The 20,246-nt window shown below is 39.9% G+C and overlaps 1 protein-coding gene across 1 annotated transcript in view; it reads right to left on the reverse strand.

The window, feature by feature from the left end:
- MDN1 (midasin AAA ATPase 1) overlaps nt 1-20,246 on the reverse strand; it is a 162,033-nt gene that overhangs the window by 128,538 nt on the left and 13,249 nt on the right. Inside the window, exons 2-8 of the mRNA XM_014866691.3 lie at nt 18,405-18,631; nt 8,636-8,860; nt 8,140-8,247; nt 7,867-8,059; nt 5,132-5,374; nt 4,760-4,891; nt 947-1,050 (exon numbers count right to left, since the gene is read on the reverse strand). Of these exons, the coding sequence (XP_014722177.3) occupies nt 947-1,050; nt 4,760-4,891; nt 5,132-5,374; nt 7,867-8,059; nt 8,140-8,247; nt 8,636-8,860; nt 18,405-18,631 (1,232 nt within the window). The remainder of the gene's footprint in view (nt 1-946; nt 1,051-4,759; nt 4,892-5,131; nt 5,375-7,866; nt 8,060-8,139; nt 8,248-8,635; nt 8,861-18,404; nt 18,632-20,246) is intronic.

The raw sequence follows: 20,246 nt of genomic DNA on the forward strand, positions 1-20,246 counted from the left end.
TTAATATGATCATTAAAGATCATGTGACATTAGTTCTTGGGCACTTTAAGACCTTAGAGAAGCTGTACAGGCATTGACTAGCAGTAGGAAATAAACTACTACCTTCATGTTGCTATAAAACGTAGACAGGGTCATAAACTAAGCTTGCTTAGCTTTTATTCCTTTGTTGATACTTACATTCAAGTAATTTTTTTGACTGCTTGATATCTACCTATCATCACCATAATCATGGATAGCCATTAGTTGGGCACTTACTATGTGACAAGTCTTTAATGCAAGTCATTTCATTTAATCATTACAACTTACACAAAGTTGTAAAGTAGGTATTGTTAGCCCCACCATACTCAGAAAAGGTACAGGTACAAAGTGTCAGTGTCAGAACTCAAATCCAGGGCAGGGGCTGGCCTGGTGGTGCAGTGGTTAAGTTCGCATGTTCCACATCAGCAGCCTGGGGTTCGCCAGTTTGGATCCCGGGTGCAGACATGGCACCGCTTGGCAAGCCATGCTGTGGCAGGCATCCCACATACAAAGTAGAGGAAGATGGGCATGGATGTTAGCTCAGGGCCAGTCCTCAGCAAAAAATGAGGAGGATTGGCACCAGATGTTAGCTCAGGGCTAATCTTCATCAAAAAAAAAAAAATCCAGGGCAATCTGACAAGTTTCACCTCTGATTATTTCTGAAAACATGAAAAATGAAAACAAGATAAAGGTTTTTAAAAGCGGTTACTTATTTTTAAGTGAAAACAACTCCAACTTTTATTTTCTAAATTAATTATCTTCATTAAAAGTAGGAATGAGAAGGTTGTGTCTGTCATCTGTTCCAACTAACTTTGCTTAAAGAGGGCCCACAGAACTCTATGCCAGTAATTCTGAACTCAGCACTATAGTGTAGAAACTTATGAGGAAAAGGCTCCACAGTGGGAATAAAAAAGTTAATAGGACATACCTTCTGGTGGCAAAGAACTGAAATCCAGAAGCCACTTTCAGACAGTCACCTTGGCCCGGAATCAAGAGCTCTCCATTCTCCAAAAGAGGGATCAGCACGGAAACCTAAATCACAAAACGTCACTGATAAAGCTACTAACACAGACATAACAAAGAAACAAAAGAACTCTCTCTCCAAATGATAAGCACGTATCCTTGAAGGAAACCCCAGTTCTCATAGCGTGAACTGGGGTCAAAAGGCAGGTGGGAATGTCTGAGCCACCTACAATCTTATTCATTCAGCGGTCACTGAGTGTCTACTACAGACCAGAAACAAGCAGGACACTAACAATCCAGACATGACTGAGGCGTTAGAGCCTGGCGTCTGATGGGAGAGAGCCATGCAAACCACCATCCAGCATGATCAGTGTGATCACGATCAGTATACGCCCAGAGGTGTACAGAATGATATGTGAAGATAGTGGGTGACTGTAAATCAGAATGGAGTGGTTTAGAAGCAGGGCAGTGAAGCCATCCCAGAGGTAATGCCATTCACTGAGTCTTAAAGCACAAGCAGGAATTAGCCAGGTGTGGTGGGAGAAAAATAGCACATATACTCCAGGCAAAAATATTCAAGTGGATACAAACTTATATGCCTAAGAGTATGGCATAAGAGGATTCTGCTATGGTTAGGGCAGAATGGGCATATGAAGCCGTAGAAAAATACAAGGCTTAGAGATAGATGATAAAGGTCTCCTATGCTAAGCCAAGGAGTTTGAATTTTCTCATCAAAGTTTTTAAAAGAATTTTGGGCTAGAGGGAAAAATTATATTTTTTATTTTAGAAAACCAACTGTGCTGGGGCCGGCCCTGTGGCCAAGTGGTTAAGTTCGCGTGCTCTGCTTTGGCGGCCCAGGGTTTCACTGGTTCGGATCCTGGGCACGGACATGGCACTGCTCATCAAGCCATGCTAAGGCGTCATCCCACATGCCACAATTAGAAGAACCCACAACTAAAAATAGACAACTATGTACCAGGAGGCTTTGGGGAGAAAAAGGAAAAATAAAATCTTTAAAAAAAAGAGAGAGAGAGAGAGAGAAAACCAATAGTGCAACAATTAAGAAGATAAACTGAAAGGGAGATAGCCCAAAGGGAAAGAAGTGGAAAAAGACACTAATCAGGTAACAAAGGCAAGATGGCAACATAAATAGGTATATAGATAGACAGACAGACAGACAGAGATAGGAAAAAATAAGCAGCCCTTGGGCCAGCCTGGTGGAATAGTGGTTAATTAAGTTCACATGCTCCACTTCAGCAGCCTGGGGTTTGCAGGTTTGGATCCCAGGCACGGACCTACACCACTCATCAAGCCATGCTGTGGCAGTGACTCACATAAAAAATAGATGTTAGTTCAGGGACACTCTTCCTCAAGTACAAAGAGGAAGACTGGTGGGGCCAGCCCAGTGGCACGGTGATTAAGTTCACATGCTCCACTTTGACAGCCCAGGGTTTGTGGGTCTGGAAGCTGGGCGCAGACCTACACATCACTCATCAAGCCATGTTGTGCAGGCATCCCATGTACAAAACAGAGGAAGACTGGCACAGATGTCAGCTCAGTGACAATCTTCCTCAAGCAAAAAGAGGACGATTGGCAACAGATGTTAGCTCAGAGCCAACATTCCCCCTCCAAAAATAAATAAACAAGAAGCCCTGTGCTAAGGCAGTGGGATAGGAGAGAATAGAATAGAGACATAAGAAAAGATTACTAAGCAATATAAGACTAACTGAGAGGCTAGAAGCAGGAGACATGAAAGTTCTGACTTGGTACTGGGTGGCAGACAAAGGTGGTTCTGAGAAAGAGCAGACATGTTCCATTTTGGACATCCTGAACTTGCACTTCCCATGGGACATCCAAGTAAAGATTTCTCGACAAAAGTGTGGACTAGACATATGGATCTATGTCACGTGAGTTTATACAGGAAGTTTGAAAAGAAAAAACAAAGTAAGAAGAACAAAGAGCCAAGGAAGAGAGTTCTAAAATACCAGACATAATTTTATTAAGCACCACCTTTTTGTACATGTCTAAGAGATGAAAGGAAAGCTCCAAATAACATAGGGGCAACTCCAAGATAACTCCACACTTGAAACTGAAGAAAATCATCCTTGATGAGATCTGTAAAAGCTATCTTTAAATGGTAGTGGATTAACTATTAGTTGAGAAGTTCTGGAAACAACAAAATCACAATCAAGGGATTCATTTTTTAAGTAATCACAACTTCACTACAATGATAATTAAGTTTAAATATAATCAATTGAATCACATACCCTCTGGAAATAAACATATTAACAGAAAGGGAATGGTACACACAAAATGGAACTCAAAGTACAGGAATTTTCTGATGTTTATCAGACACTGAAAAAGCGAGACCAAGATAGAAACTGTCAGTTTGGTCTTGAATCTGGACTTGGTCATCAAAGAATGTACTTAGCCATGGGAAGGGATATCCCTAGGTTCCATCATGGCCTAGAGGGAATATCCCTTATGTTCATCTACCTTCTTTGGCTCTAATTCCATGATCCATGATCCTAATGACTTTACAGGTACCCTGATATCTAAAACAAACTGTCCAGGAAAGAGAACACTAAAAGGAGAAAAGACTCAAATACTTTTAAATTGGCCTTGTGGTTTATATTTGCTTTATTTTTAAGTCTCATTGGTAGGAGTCAGTCTTGGCTCTGGGCTTATTAAGAAAACTATTTCCAGGGGCCGGCCCTGTGGCTGAGTAGTTAAGTTCATGCACTCCACTGCAGCAGCCCAGGGTTTTGCTGGTTTGGATCCTGGGCGCGGACATGGCACCGCTCATTAAGCCATGCTGAGGTGGCATCCCACATGCCACAACTAGAAGGACCTACAACTAAAAATATATACAACTGTGTTCTGGGGGGTTTTGGGGAGAAAAAGGGAAAATAAAATCTTTTAAAAAAAACTATTTCCAGCCCTTCAAAACAGAGCATTAAGATTCTAGAACATGGTCATCTAACTGTGAGGCCCTGTCTCGTCCATAACCCCATTACATTTTTACCTCATCACACTCTAAAATCATCACAATACACAGTATATATAACCACTCCTTCCCTCTCATATCTCCCTAAACCTAGACACACACACACACACAATTATTCTCATATCCAAGAAGGGAAAAGTGCATATGCAGTTAACTTTAGCGTTCACATTAAAAGAAAATTAAAACCAATCTCAGGAAAACCTGCCCAAAGGAAGAATTTCTCATTCTTCAATATAGTTTGTTGTCATAGTTTACAGAATACAGAGGAAACAAGGACTGCCTCCATAACTAAATTTTATACACACTAGAAATGATCTTTTTTAAAACCAAAATATACATCCAGATATCTTCTTTAAGGAACAAAGACAAGCACGCTCGTATTACATCATCTCCCCCTTCATCGGTCCTCAGGTCACTGCTCTACAGACGCTGGAGCTGGGAAGCAAAGTCTCAAAGTTCTCAACGTTATCTGTAATATGGGTAAGCTGTTTCCCACAGCGTTTATTCTTAGAAAGGCTGTGAAACTGGTCACATATTCGACTACTACAGGAACAGTTCAAGCCGAATTTTATTAATTATTTTATCAAACAAGACATCAACCAAGTAACCCAAGACCTCAAATCAGATTAGACAGGTAAACATGAACGAGCTTCCCACAACATATCGTCTCTAATCAAACACCTATGTTGTTTAAATCATCCCCCAGAATCACTATTTACAAAATGCTCCTCAAAGACAGGAAATTAGCCAGTGATTAGTGAGATGACATACCACGTCTAAGGGGGCATAGTCAATATCCTCCAGAAGGATCCAGTGTCCCTTTGTGGCTGCCTGTGTCAGGGTGCCAGGCTGCCACACAAACTCTCCTGGGACATCTGTGCAGCGATACATTCCCAGTAGCATCTGTAGAAAGAAGATAAAGTACTAAAACCACACACCTGAGTTGTCAATACCACATCCTTTGATTAATCCCATTAAACCTCTATAGGGATATAGGCAGGCACTTGAGGTTTTCACAGCTATAGTCCCATTAGTTACGAGGAAGACCAATAACTATTGTCATATTCCCTTAGCAAAAACAATATTTTAATGCAAATATTTACAAGCATACTAACCCATCAAAATCTGCAATTTCTTAATTACCTTACTGTCAGTCTGATCTCCAAGCTGGACTTTGAGAAGTTGAGGGGGCTTCCTTCTACCCGTCATTGCAGCTAGATGTTCAACTAAAGAAGTTTTGCCACATCCTATTGGTCCTTCCAACAACACAGCATTCTGAGAAGCTACTGCCATAGCCAGAGTCTGAAGATTTTTGCAGACGGACTCAACCAGCACATAAGACCTAAAGGCCAGCTCCTGTTCACGAGAAGAATTCCTATTACCAGCCTAAGGAGGCAAGTGAAAAACAAAGGCATGTCAAAAGGAGTCTTTCCAAAAAAAAGTCTTTCCTCTAAATGGCACAAGTTAATTTTCACGACAATGTTTTCATTGCTCTTTACATAACCCTCTGCCAATAAATTAGTATATAATAATAGGTATATTATCCAAGTAAGGATCTGGCTTTTTCCCTTTCCTTTCCCACCACTCCCCCAGAAGGAGCAGGGCAGCAGAATTTGCTAACAAATTTAATAAAAGGTCTCCCAACATTTAAGAAGGCGAAAAGCGGATGCATGAGGGATGGGGGCAAACCTCATCTGTCATAACTGGGTTTTTGTTTTTCTCTATCTCACCATATTCTTGGATAGCTAAGATCAAGAATGCACATAATACATTTACTAGACAATAAGGGAAATACGGACACTATAAGGATATTTTACACTATAAAATTGTTAAATATTTTGTGGGGGGAGGGTACGGAGGGGGAAGTGGTGTACCCACAACATGACTAACAAAAATGTACAACTGAAATCTCACATGGTTGTAATCTATCATAACATTAATAAAAAAAAAAAAAAAATTGTTAAATATTTTTTCAGGTATGATAAAAAAAAATAGCCCTGATTCTAAGTCCTTTTTTTTTAGATATATACATACTGCAATGTTTAGGGATGAAATGATGTGATTGCTGGAAGTTGCTTCAAAATAACATGATATGGGGAAAGTGTGCAGGAACATAAATGAAACGTAACTGATCACAAATCTAAAATTACTGAAGCTGGGTGATAGGTACATGAGGGTTCATCAAACCATTCTTTCTACTTTGGAATATGTTTGACATTTTCCATAACGAAAGGTTAAAAAAAAAATTTTAACGGGTATAGAGTTTCACTTCTGTAAGATGGAAAAGTTCTGGAGTTTATTTGCATAACAATGTAAATATACTTAACATCACTGAAGTGTACACTTAAAAATGTTTAAATGGTAAATGTTATGTGTGTTTTACCACAACTAAAAATTGTTTAAATAATAATACATCTAATATAACAGGAGAAAAGGATCTCTTGAAAAACTAGAATGATTATTAACTTTTAAGAAACAGTAACTTCTCAAATATGGCTAGTCTCCTAAAGATTTGTGTTAAACAAAATGAGATTCAGGGCTGGAAGTTCCTGAACGTTCTGCAGGGCTGTTACTCTCAGCAATTTAGCAGGCAGGCTGGGCCACAGCACCATTCTGCGCTTCTGCCCCAGTGCCCTGCCCCTGCTACCCAACACCAAGCCCAGGCCAACCAGAATCCTTCCCCATGTTAAAATTGGAACGCCCCAAACCTATTCTATGTTATAAGAGTGGTTAAGGGTAGGAGGAAGGGGTCTTAGTGCCTAGAGGAAAACACAGGGGCTTTGCAAATGCTGGTTTCTTAGTGCTGGTTACACAGATATATTCAGTTTATAAGTAATCATGGAGCTATACACTGAAGATGTGCACTTTGTTAAATGTATACAATACTTTAATTTTTTTTTAATTGTACTGCCCAGTAACTAACTAATGTTTCAAGGAACAACCACGCATTTGTTTTGAGAAGAAAACTGGGTTGATCTGATCATCAAAGAAAATGACAACTGACTAAAGACTAGTAGGGAAAAACAGACTGACTCCCAATGTTCCAGATTATGGCACCAGATAATGATCTATAAGCCTTTCAAAAGTGTTGTCTGGAGCCACACTCTTGGAAAGAAGGTCATTCCATATGGCAGGGGTTAAGTTTACTACAGATACTAGCCTCCCACACAATAGGGAAAGAGAGCATTCTGATAGAAAGAGGCTGCTGGGAGTTATACATGGGCCTAGCCCTGCTCCGCCAAAGGGCAGCCCAAGGGTCTCCAGGCAAGTCATTCTGCCTTTGTTTTACATGAATATGGTAAAACATGTGCCACCCAACTTCACATGGTTGTCACAGCAAGTATATGAGAGGATATATGGAAGAGCTTCACTAAAGTTAAGAGCATCACACAGGCATCATTACAGTTTCTAATTTAACACTGAATAGGGACAAAGGGAATATCAGAGAGGAGAGCCCTGGGTAAACTTCTCTTAATCTCTCCCTGAACTTTTTTCTTTTTTTTTGAGGAAAGTTAGCCCTGAGCTAACTACTGCCAATCCTCCTCTTTTTGCTGTAGAAGCCTGGCCCTGAGCTAACATCCGTGCCCAGCTTCCTCTACTTTATATGTGGGACTCCTACCACAGCATGGTGTGCCTGTGGTGCCATGTACGCACCCATGATCCGAACTGGCAAACCCCAGGCTGCTGAGAAGCGGAACGTGCAAATTTAACCACTGCGCCACCGGGCCAGCCCATCCCTGAACGTTTTTGTAAATAGAACAGCAACTTGGCAAACTCGATTTGGCTCACACCTATGACACAGAGCCCAACCAAGGGAAAAAGCACACTCAGTGTTTAGAAGAGGGAAGGGGGCACACACCCTACTGATGCCAACACACCTGATCTCCAAAGGTTGGTGGCTGCCCAGGCAGCACCACACCACAGACAGCAGTCACCCTGGAGGAGAGGTCAGCTGAAACAAGGTGCCCCTGTAAGTACTGCAGGTCCTTTTCCTTACGCCAAAGGGAGGTTTCTGGATTGGCCAAAACCAAGGCCTTCTCCAAATCCTGCAGTTGGGCCTCTTCCAGCAACCTGAGGGAAATCAGGATCTCATCAATTACATTAATGCACAGAAAAGCCACATCAAGATCTCCAGGAATGCTCCTGCTTACCTCAACCTGAAATGGATCAGTTCCTCACTATTAAAAATCTTCTTAAGGAATGACAACTTGTGCTCTTCATTCATACAGGTGACCAAAGCAAGACAATTGGCTGTGTACCTGGAGAAAACCACAGATTATAAACTCAGGACCTGCAGGTGACACTACAGAATAAAGAAAATTTGCTAGGCAAGAAAATACTAGAAAAGGAAATCTTATAGAAGTAATATAACACATTTAAGCATAGAAAATGCAAATCAGGCACGATGAATTCACTTGACAGAACACGAAAAAGGCAGAACTCCACTCATATCATCTCATTTTCCTCTGAAGTGACACACGATTAAGGAAAGGAAATAAGAATCCAAATTTGGGGGATTTTTTTGTTCTGTCACCAGAATAAAAGTAACAAATTTTAAATGCTTTCCTTTCCTTCCTCATGCACACAACTCTATACTCCCTCTACCATCCCCACATTGTATCACAGGAAAAGTCCAAAGGTACTCACCAGCGGACCAAGGTGTCATGGCTTCTGAGGAGAGGGACACATACACTCCAATCCCAGAGCTCCCGGAACACACACTGTTCTTGCTGTAGAAACTTGTAGGCTGCTTCCATTAGGTCACGGAGCTTCATCCGCCTGCGCCCATAGCGGACTGGATTAGCATCTGAACTCTCTAGGAAGAGTCTCTGAAAGACTGGAGAAGAGTCCTTGAAATACCTCAGGGCAAACCTTCAAAAGAGAGAGTATTTTCATTTGCTAGTGAGGATATCAAAGTATACATCTCCACTTATGACACAGGACAGCACAACATAACAGGAAATCCCAAAGGTCTGAGAATAAAGAAAGACGAATGTTAAAGCCAGCTAGTCCTAAGATTCTATCCTGTTCAAGGTCAGGAACCAAGATCACAGCATAAGATAGCTGACTAAGAGGATACAAAACCCACAGTACTATCACAAGTGTTTACTACTGAAAATGCACTAATTTTCAACAAACACTTATTGACTTCTCACTGTGAGCCAGACACTGTGTTACATACTTGGCATACAAAACTAAGGAGAAATTTTCCTTTCTAGTTTCTTGAAAACTTTCATGCAGGGGCTGGCCTGGTGGCACAGCGGTTGTTTGCACGTTCTGCTTCTCGGCGGCCTGAGGTTCACCGGTTCGGATCCCGGGTGCGGACACGGCACCACATGGCACACCATGCTGTGGTAGACATCCCATGTATAAAGTAGAGGAAGACGGGCACGGACGTTAGCTCAGGGCCAGCTTTCCTCCGCAAAAAGAGGAGGATTGGCAGTAGTTAGCTCAGGGCTAATCTTCCTCAAAAAAAATACAAAAAACAAAAAACTTTCATGTAAATTTAATGTTCTTAAAGTAGAAAATGTAGCAGAGGAGTTTGCTATCTAGGAAGGAAGACAGTCACTTACAAAAACAATGAGAGGCACAAAGAAAAAAGATTCAATTGAACCTGGGGGAGTCAAGAAGAGATGCTTTAGCTGCATCTTAAAAGATGAAGAGGAGATCCTCATGAAATACAAAGAAAGGCAATAAGAGAGAAAAGGAGGGACAAAAAGCTACAAGACATACAGAAAACAATTAGCAAAAATGGCAGAAGTCCTTCCATATCAGTAATTACTTTAAATGTAAATAAATGGTTTAAACTGCCAATCAAAAGACGCAGATTGGGGGCCAGTCCCATGGCCGGGTGGTTAAGTTTGTATGCTCCGCTTCGGCTGCCCAGGGTTTCGCTGGTTTAGATCCTGATCATGGACATGGCATCGCTCATCAAGCCATGCTGAGTCGGCATCCCACATAACACAACCAGAGGCACTCACAACTAGAATATACAACTATGTATTGAGGGACTTTGGGGAGAAGAAGAAGAAAAAGGAAAAAAAAAAGATCGGCAACAGATGTCAGCTCAGGTGCCAATCTAAAGAAAAGGACAGACTGGTTGAATGGATAAAAAAACAAGATTAAACTACATGCTATCTACTTTGGATCTAAGGACACACACAGGCTAAAAGTTAAGAGATTAAAAAAAAAAAATCCATGCAAATGGTAACTAAAGAGGAGTAGGATTGGCTATATTAGTATCAGACAAAACAGACTTTAAGTCAAAAACTGTTAAAAAGAGACAAAGACATTATATAAAGATAAAAGGATCAATTCACCAAGAAGACACTACAATTCTAAACATTTATGGACTAAACAGCAGAGCTCCTAAAGATATGAAGCAAACTTTGACAGAATTGACAGGAAAAATAGCAAGACAAGAATAGTAGACCTCAATACCCAACTTTCAACAATGGATAGAACAAGACAGAAGATGAATAAGGAAATAGAGGACTTGAACAACACTATAGATGAAGTGAACCTAACACACACAGACAGAAGATTCCATCCAACAAAAGCAAAATATACATTCTTCTTACATGCACATGGATCATTCTACAGGATAGATAGACCACATGTTAGGACACAAAACAAGTCTCACCAAATTTTAAAATACTAAAATTACACAAAATAGCTTTTCCTGTCACAAGGGAATGAAACTGGAAATCCACAGCAGAAAGAAAACTGGAAAACCCTCAAATATACAGAAATTAAACAACACAGTCTTAAACAACCAATGGATCAAATAAGAAATCACAAGAGAAATTAGAAAGTACCTTGACACAAATAAAACCAAAGCACAACATGCCAAAACCTATGGGGTACAGCAAAAGCTTTGCTAAGAAGGAAGTTTATAGCTATAAACATGTATATTAAAAAAGATCTGAAGTTAACAACCTAACACCTCAAGGAACTAGAAGAAGAACAAACTGAATCCAAAGCTAACAGAAGGAAGGAAATACCAAAAATTAGAGTAGAGACAGAAAACAGAAAAACAATAGGAAAAAAAATCAACAAAACTAAGTGCTGGTTTTTGAAAAGATCAAGAAAAGTGAGAAACTCTTAGGTTAACTACGAAAAAAAGAAGACTCAAATAACTAAAGTCAGAAGGGAAAGAAAGGACATCACCATCCATGCCACATAAATAAAACAGATTATAAGAAAATATTGTGAACAATTACACATCAACCAATTGGATAACCTAGCAGAAATAAATAAATTCCTAGAAACACACCATCTTCCAAGATTGAATCATGAAGAAATAGAAAATATGAAGGGACTGATAACTACTAAGGAATTCAATCAATAATCAAAAACTTCCCAACAAGGGACAGCCCAGGATCAGATGGCTTCACAGGAGAATTCTACCAAACATTTAAAGAATTCACACCAATCCTCAAACTCTTCCAAAAGCTTGAAGAGGGAGGAATACTTCCAAGTCCATTTTATGAAGTCAGCATTAACCTGATACGAAAGCCAGACAAAGAGACTACAACTACAGACCAATATTCCTGATGAATATTGATGCAAAAGTCTTCAACGAAAGAGTAGCAAACCAAATTCAACAGCATATCAAAAAGATTATACACCATACCCAAGTGGGATTCATTCCTGGAACACAATGATAAATCAATATACAAAAATCACGTAACACATATTAACAGAATAAAAGAAAAAACACATGATGATCTCAACTGATGTAGAAAAAGCATTTCACAAGATTCAATACTCTTTCATGATAAAAACACTCACCAAACCAGTAACACAAGGAAACTATCTCAATGTAACAAAGGTCATATATGAAAAGCCCACAGCTAACGTCATAATCTATGCTGACAGACTGAATGCTTTTCCTCTAAGATCAGGAACAAGACAAGCAGGCCCACTCTCATCACCTCTATTCAACATAGTACTGGAAATCCTAGTCAAAGCAATTAGACAAGGAAAAGAAATAAGAGGCATCCAAAATGTAAAGGAAGAAGCAAAATTATCTCTGGTCACAGATGACATAATCTTAGATGTAGAAATCCACAAATATTCCACAAAAAAACAAACCTGTTAGAACTAACAAAATCAGCAAAGGTGCAGGATACAACATCAACACACAAAAATATGCCAGGTTTCTATATTCTAATGATGAACAATTAGAAAAGTAAATTAAGAAAACAGTTCCATTTACAATAGTGTCAAAAATAATAAAATACTTAGGAATAAACCTAACCAAGGAGGTGACAGACTTGTACACTGACAACTACAAAACACTGCTGAAAGAAATTAAAGACATAAATAAATGGAAACACATCCCAAGTTCAGGGATTAGAAGACCATAACTGGGCCCACCCATTTTTGCTCTTTCCAATTAAAGACAGACAGCACTGATGTGGATCCACATGCCCAGGACAAACTGGCAGCAAACGCAAAACTGAATCCGAGAAATTAAACCCAATACAATCCAAATGAACTTGCATGATTATTCTTTCCCTCCTGGGATTATAATCATTAGCTATAACATGCTGTTAAGATCAAGTTCTGTATAAGTCAGTCAACAAATACTTGAATGGCAGGGCCAGCCCCATGGTGTAGTGGTTAAGTTTGGTGCACTCTGCTTCAGCGGCCCAGGGTTCCTAGGCTCAGATCCCATGCGTAGACCTACACCACTCGTCAGCCATGCTGTGGCAGTGACCCACATACAAAATAGAGGAAGACTGGCACAGATGTTAGCTCAGGGTGAATCTTCCACACCAAAAAGAAAAACCAAAAAAACTTGAATGATTCACAGAGGATGAGTAGACAGCACCACAAAGTAGGAAAAAAGCATGGGCTTTGAAATCGCCAATGTAGGACTGAATTCCAGCCCTGCCACTTTCTAGCAAGGGGACTTTGGGCAAGTTATTTAACATCTCTGAGCCTCAGTCTCTTCATCTGTAAAATGAGAATAACACCTAACCTCTGAGGGTTGGAGCCATTATCTATAAAAGACAAGAGTACTTGTAGTAGTGCTGTTTTACTAACGAAAGGCAGCTTCCACAAAATTTGCATGCCATGATTGAGAGAAGAGTGTGCTGAAGGGACTTGCAAGGACCAGGGAGAGGGGAGACATAAGAGAAAGGAGAAACAAACTAAAAGAAAAAGCAAAGAACTAAAAGATGCAAAATCTAAAAGTAAAGTACAATCAGAAATTAAAATTCTCTGGAAAGAACATCAGAGGAAAAAAGATCAACACATAATGTAGTTTATTAACCATCTGAAACTGTCTACAAAGCTACTGCTGAAGAAACTTGGGAACATAAGTTTAACCAAGGCGAAGAATGGAAAGTTAGAAATGAACGAGATGATTTTTTTTAGAAGACAACTTTGAAACCTAATATATCAGAATAAAGAAAGCATCAACAGACCAGGACTGTTCTCAGAGTCCTGACAAAAAAAATCTGTCAGAGTGAAAAATGTGTTCAAGGACTCTAGATGCAAAAACAGTAAGGAACAAACAACAACAACAAAATGGTATGCTTGTGCGGTGAAGGATGTGTTAACTAACCTTACCGTGGTAAACATTTCACAATATACTTGTGTGACAAACCATCTGTATACCTTAACCTTACACGTTATATGTCAATATCTCAATAAAGCCAAGGGGGAAAAACCAGTAATGAACAACTAGCATGAGCAAGGGAAAAAAAAAGAAAAAAAGAACTGTCTTGTTAAGACTACTGAGGTATCTCATGGAAGTCTGGAACAGGTAGACAGCTTGGCCTCCGAAAGAGGTGTGAACCCAGAAATGAATGGCACTAGGACCCGAGGGAGACTGACTGGGCTCCTCCCTTCCAGCCTCTCGTTTTTTTCTAGATTTTCATCCCCATCCCATTTCTCTTCTCTTCATTCTTCCTCTCCTGGCTCCCCCTCCACAATCTGTCACAGTACAAAACCTTCTCTAATTTCCAAGAGGATAATGCACTCATTTTTCTAACTTTAATGATTTCCTTGCTCCTCTTAAGTATTTGGCTCACACCTCTACTAACATATTGTATTCAATTGTTTGCAAGTACAGGAACCCATTACATTTAACTTTCTTACCACCATGATGTGGCCCAGAGCTTAAAAGAAAGGATTTCTATATTTATCTATTGAATGAATGACTGCACTCTATCTAAATACATTAGGCATATTTCCTCTAGAGAAGAAATTTGGGGCATGTGCCTAATCAATCAGCTATATTTCTTTTTTTATTCTTTTTTTTTTTTTTTTGAGGAAGATTAGCCCTGAGCTAACTGCTGTCAATCTTCCTCTTTTTGCTGAGGAAGACTGGCCCTGAGCTGACATCCATGCCCGTCTTCCTCTACTTTATATATGGGACGCCTACCACAACAAGGCTTTTGCCAAGCGATGCCATGTCCACATTCGGGATCCAAACCGGCGAACCCTCGGCTGCTGAGAAGCGGAACATGCGAACTTAACTGCTGCGCTACCGGGCTGGCCCCAAGCAGGTGTATTTCTTAAAACTAAAAATCAAAATCCCATTCCAAATCACTACTAAAAGTTCATTTTACATTGTGCACTGATTCATCATTTACATATGCTTTTGGGGGGTTTTTTTTGGCTTGTTTTTAAGTTACTCTATCGCAGGCACTTTTGTAAGCTGCATTATACCATTTCTGGAACATAAATAAAATACAAAATAAAATATACCGCCTTGGCAAAATGAAAAGAAGAAAAAGTGTGTGCCTCACATTCCTTTAATAAGGACATAAAATCTGAAGCTGATGGGAAACCAGACGTAGCTAATCCATCATTTTAATGATTCTCAAACACAATCCAGGAGCACTCTACCATAAAGACTTAAGAGAAGTGGGTGTTTAAGTTACCCACATGTCAATCCCACAGGGTAAGTATAGATAGTCAGCACATCCTGTGAAACAGTACCACAATCAAATATATCTAAATGATTAAAGCACCGCATGAAGCCACATCCCAATTTTCCATCAACCCACAGCATATGTTCCTGATTACCATGTATGATGGTGATCTTCACTTTGCTATCTATTTTATAGTTCCATTAAACTGGGCCCATTTTTTTCCTCCCCTTTTAGAAAAGCTCATACAAAGTATGGTTTTTCCCTACACCTCCATTTCTAATGCCCTCATTCAAGGACTAGACTAGAGACTATGCTTTCAAGAAAGCCATGGGGCTGGCCTCATAGCTGAGTGGTTAAGTTCACGTGTTCCGCTTTGGCGGCCCAGGGTTTCGCCAGTTCGGACCCTGGGCGCGGACATGGCACCGCTCATCAGGCCATGCTGAGGTGGCATCCCACGTGCCACAACTAGAAGGACCCACAACTAAAAATATACAACTATGTACTGGGGGGCTTTGGAGAGAAAAAGGAAAAACAAAATCTTGAAAAAAGAAAACACAGCCAGAGGGTACTTACTGTGTTGATGAAAACTAGATAAAGAAGAGATGGATATAAGAGATGCTCCTACTAGTACACAGAACATTATTCATGTTTAGAGGGAAAGTTCTTTATCTTCTCAAGCTCAAAACCCCTGACACTCATTTTGCTGCCTCTTCTGACTATTCCACATAAACCATATTTTACTTTCAATTTAAAAGAGAAAGCCGGGTGTGGTGGCACGTGCCTGTAGTTCCAGCTACCCGGGAGGCTGAGGCAGGACTGCTTTGAGCCCAGGTTCTGAGCTGTAGTGTGCTATGCTGATCGGGTGTACACACTAAGTTCAGCATCTATGCAGTTGCCTCCTGGGAGCAGGGGACCACCAGGTTACCTAAGGAGGTGTGAACCGGCCCAAACTGGAAATGGAGCAGGTCAACAGAGAAATTATTAGAATCCAGTTTTGTTTTTTTTTCAAAGATTGGCACCTGAGCCAACAACTGTTGCCAATCTTTTTTTTTTCCTTTGTCTTCTCCCCAAAGCCTCCTAGTACATAGTTGTATATTTTAGTTGTGAGTGCCTCTGGTTGTGCTATGTGGGACGCCGCTTCAACATGGCCCGATGAGTGGTGCCATGTCCGCATCCAGGATCTGAACCAGCGAAACCCTGGGCCACTGAAGCGGGGCGCACGAACCCAAGCACTCGGCCACGGGGCCAGCCCCTAGAATCCAGTTCTAACATACCTTCTTACCACAATGGTTTGGACAGATTTATAGAAAGTTGGAAAGGACACTAGAGCTCTTCTAACCCATCCCCTTCAGCTTCTTCAGCAAGCAAGAAATCTCATCCATCTAAAGTAGATGCTATAAGAGCCTCAGCTAAAACTCATTTAGATCTGCCTTACATGTATGTCTTACCAGATGGAACAATCCTTGAGGGCAAGGAACCAATCTTGGCCATTTTTCCAGATCTGTCTTGATGGCCAAGCCTTAAAAGAAAACTAGTAAATGGTCACTGAACTGAGCTGGATAAACGGATTCTACGGTAATTTTTTTTATAAAATAGTACCACTTATCTCTCTCCTTTCTGTATTTCCCCCCTTCCTTACTTCTCAGCTGAGACTCCTCTTTACTTCCCAGGGGAGAGCAGGTTCTACCAACTCAAGGAGAAACATGAAGAAGAATAAAACTATTACTCACAATAGCATTTCTATACTCCAGTAATGAACCAACAGAAAAAGAACTCAAGAATACAATACCATTCACAATCGCAACAAAAAGAATAAAATACCTTGGGGTAAATTTAACTAAGGAAGTGAAGGATCTATATAATGAAAATTACAAGGCTTTTCTGAAAGAATTGGATGACGACATAAGGAGATGGAAAGACATTCCATGGACATGGATTGGTAAAATAAACATAGTTAAAATGTCCATTCTACTTTAAAGCAATCTACAGATTCAAAGCCATCACCATCAGAATCCCAATGACATTCTTTACAGAATTAGAACAAAGAATCCTAAAATTCATATGGGGCAACAAAAGACCCCGAATTTCTAAAGCAATCCTGAGAAAAAAGAACAAAACGGGAGGCATCACACTCCCTAACTTCAAAACTTACTACAAAGCTACAGTAATCAAATCAGCATGGTACTGGTACAAAAACAGGTGCACAGATCAATGGAACAGAATTGAAAGCCCAGAAATAAAACCACACATCTATGGACAGCTTATTTTTGACAAAGGAGCTGAGGGCATACAATGGAGAAAAGAAAGTCTTTTCAACAAATGGTGCTGGGAAAACTGGAAAGCCACAGGTAAAAGAATGAAAATTGACCATTCTTTTTCACCATTCACCAAAATAAACTCAAAATGGATCAAAGACTTAAAGGGGAGACCTGAAACCATAAGGCTTCTGGAAGAAAACGTAGGCAGTACACTCTTGACATCAGTATTAAAAGGATCTTTTCGAACACCATGCCTTCTCAGAGAAGGGAAACAATAGAAAGAATAAACAAATGGGACTTCATCAGATTAAAGAGCTTCTTTTAGGCAAATGAAAACAGGATTGAAACAAAAAAACAACCCACTAACTGGGAAAAAATATTTGCAAGTCATATATCTGAGAAAGGCTTAATATCCATAATATAGAAAGAACTCTCACAACTCAACAACAAAACATCAAACAACCCAATCAAAAAATGGGCTGGAGACATGAACAGACATTTCTCCAAAGAAGATATACTGATGGCCAATAGGCACATGAAAAGATGCTCATCATCGCTGATCATCAGGGAAATGCAAATCAAAACTACACTAAGATATCACCTTACACCCATTAGAATGACAAAAATATCTAAAACTAATAGCAACAAATGTTGGAGAGGTTGCGGAGAAAAAGGAACCTTCATACACTGCTGGTGGGAATGCAAACCGGTGCAGCCACTATGGAAAACAGTATGGAGATTCCTCAAAAAATTAAAAATAGAACTACCATACGAACCAGCCATCCCACTACTGGGTATTTATCCAAAGAGCTTGAAGTCAGAAATCCCAAAAGTCCTGTGCACCCCAATGTTCATTGCAGCACTGTTTACAATAGCCAAGACGTGGAAGCAACCTAAGTGCCCATCAACAGACGAATGGATAAAGAAGATGTGGTACATATATACAATGGAATACTACTCAGCTGCAAAACAGAACAAAATCATTCCATTTGCAATAACATGGATGGACCTTGAGGGAATTATGTTAAGTGAAATAAGCCAGCGAGAGAAGGATAATCTGTGTATGACTCTACTCATATGAGGAATTTAAAATTATGGACTAAGAACAGTTTAGTGGATACCAGGGGAAAGGTGGGGTGGTGGGTGGGCACAGAGGGTGAAGTGGTGCACCTACAACATGACTGACAGACATTAATGTACAACTGAAATTTCACAAGATTGTAACCTATCAATAACTCAATAAAAAAAAAAGAAACTATTACTCACGGGAGGACGTCAGGATGGTTACCGATGAGTTTGCTCATTGACACACAGAGCCGTTCATGTAGATCATGGTTGACTTGGCCTCCGGCTTTAATGGCTTCAGCATTCCTTTCCAGCAAATCCAAAAGGAGAGGGCGCAGCTGGCGACCAATCAGCAGAGTACAGTCCTTATCCAGAAGTAACTGTGCTAAGGTACTCAGGATACACTGGCGATCTTGAGGTGTCCATACCTGAGAGAAGGGCAAAACAAAAGATCTAGGTCAACAATGTTTGCACTGCTACAGAAGCACAAAGAGCCCTGGCTTAGAGTCAAAATATCCAATTTCCAGACTTCGTAAGTGACCTTATCTTAAAAAATACAGTGGGATTTATTTTTCAATAGAGGACTAGAGTTAATTTAACGTAAAGTCTATTAAAAGTTCAGTCCACTGGGGTTTGAGATAAAAGAACTGACACCAGGATTCCATGTAAAATGCTAGGCAGCTGCCCTAAAAAATAATGTTTCAGAATCTCAACATTCTTGAGGGAATCCAGCGTTTCTACCACCTTCTTTGCTCTTGAAGGAAAAACGTAGAAATTAAATGAAAAAAAAATGCAGTTAGTATGCAAAAGTGCCAACTCTCTTGAGGAAAGGATCAAGATAAGAAATCAATTCCCACAAACGAGCGAGGACACATCCCTATGAAAGTTTCAGCCTCTTATAAATAAACATGATAGATCCAAAGTAGACAGCCACACTTTGATAAGAAAGATGAAACAGACCAAAAAATTCTAGTGCCTGGGCTCAGAATGTCTATAAGCACAAACGGGAAAACTGAAGTGTGTGAAAAGTCTCAAATTGCTGGTATGTATGCAGGTCTGCATAACCCGTGCTGCCCACCAATGTGACAGCAGGTTTAAACTACCTAAGAGACACAGCCTCTGACCTCGCAAGTCCAATGCTATGAATTTATCCAAAGGAGTTTCACTCTAAATAGTTATCCTACAGGAGTGCAGCTTGAACACAACCTAAATACCATATGCAAAAGAGTAACAATTTTCTCCAAAATTATCTCTCGGAAGAGAAAAGGTCACCCTTCAATTGAGCTCTTACAAAGTCTTCCAAATTACAGGGCATTCTCTCATAAAAACACCTAGTTCTGAATAAAGCACTGATTGGAGAAAAATATTATCTTGCAACAATTTCTATCAATATTAGTTCTGCTTTTTTTTTAGGAGGCCACCTGAAGGATTTCATAAGAATGGAAGCAAGGAAATTTAACAGATTTGGTCATGATTCACAGGGGCATGACCTCAAATTTTCAACTCCTGAATGTCGTTATAAACAAGCCCTCTAAAGATATGATTTAAAAAGTAATATACACAACTGGAAGGACTCACAATTAAAATGTACAACTATATGCTGGAGGGATCTGGGGAGTAAAAAAAAAATATTGGCAACAGTTGTTAGCTCAGGTGCCAATAAAAAAAAAAAGTAATGTATTAAGGGTTTACATTGTAAAGAAAAAGAAACACATCATCTACCAAATGAAATTATTTTTTTTATTAAAGTTATGATAGATTACAACCTTGTGAGATTTCAGTTGTACATTACTGTTAGTCATGTTGTGGGTACACCTCTTCCCCCTTTGTGCCCTCCCCCCCACCCCCCCTTTTCCCTGGTAACCACTGATCAGATGTCCTTGTCAATATGTTAACTTCCACCTATGAATGGTGTCATATAGAGTTCGTCTTTCTCTGACTGGCTTATTTCGCTTAACATAATACCCTCGAGGTCCATCCATGTTGCTGCAAATGGGCCAATTTTGTCTTTTTTTATGGCTGAGTAGTATTCCATTGTGTATA

The sequence above is a fragment of the Equus asinus genome, chromosome 24, assembly GCF_041296235.1.
Source record: "Equus asinus isolate D_3611 breed Donkey chromosome 24, EquAss-T2T_v2, whole genome shotgun sequence".
In the NCBI taxonomy this organism is placed as follows: Eukaryota; Metazoa; Chordata; class Mammalia; order Perissodactyla; family Equidae; genus Equus; species Equus asinus.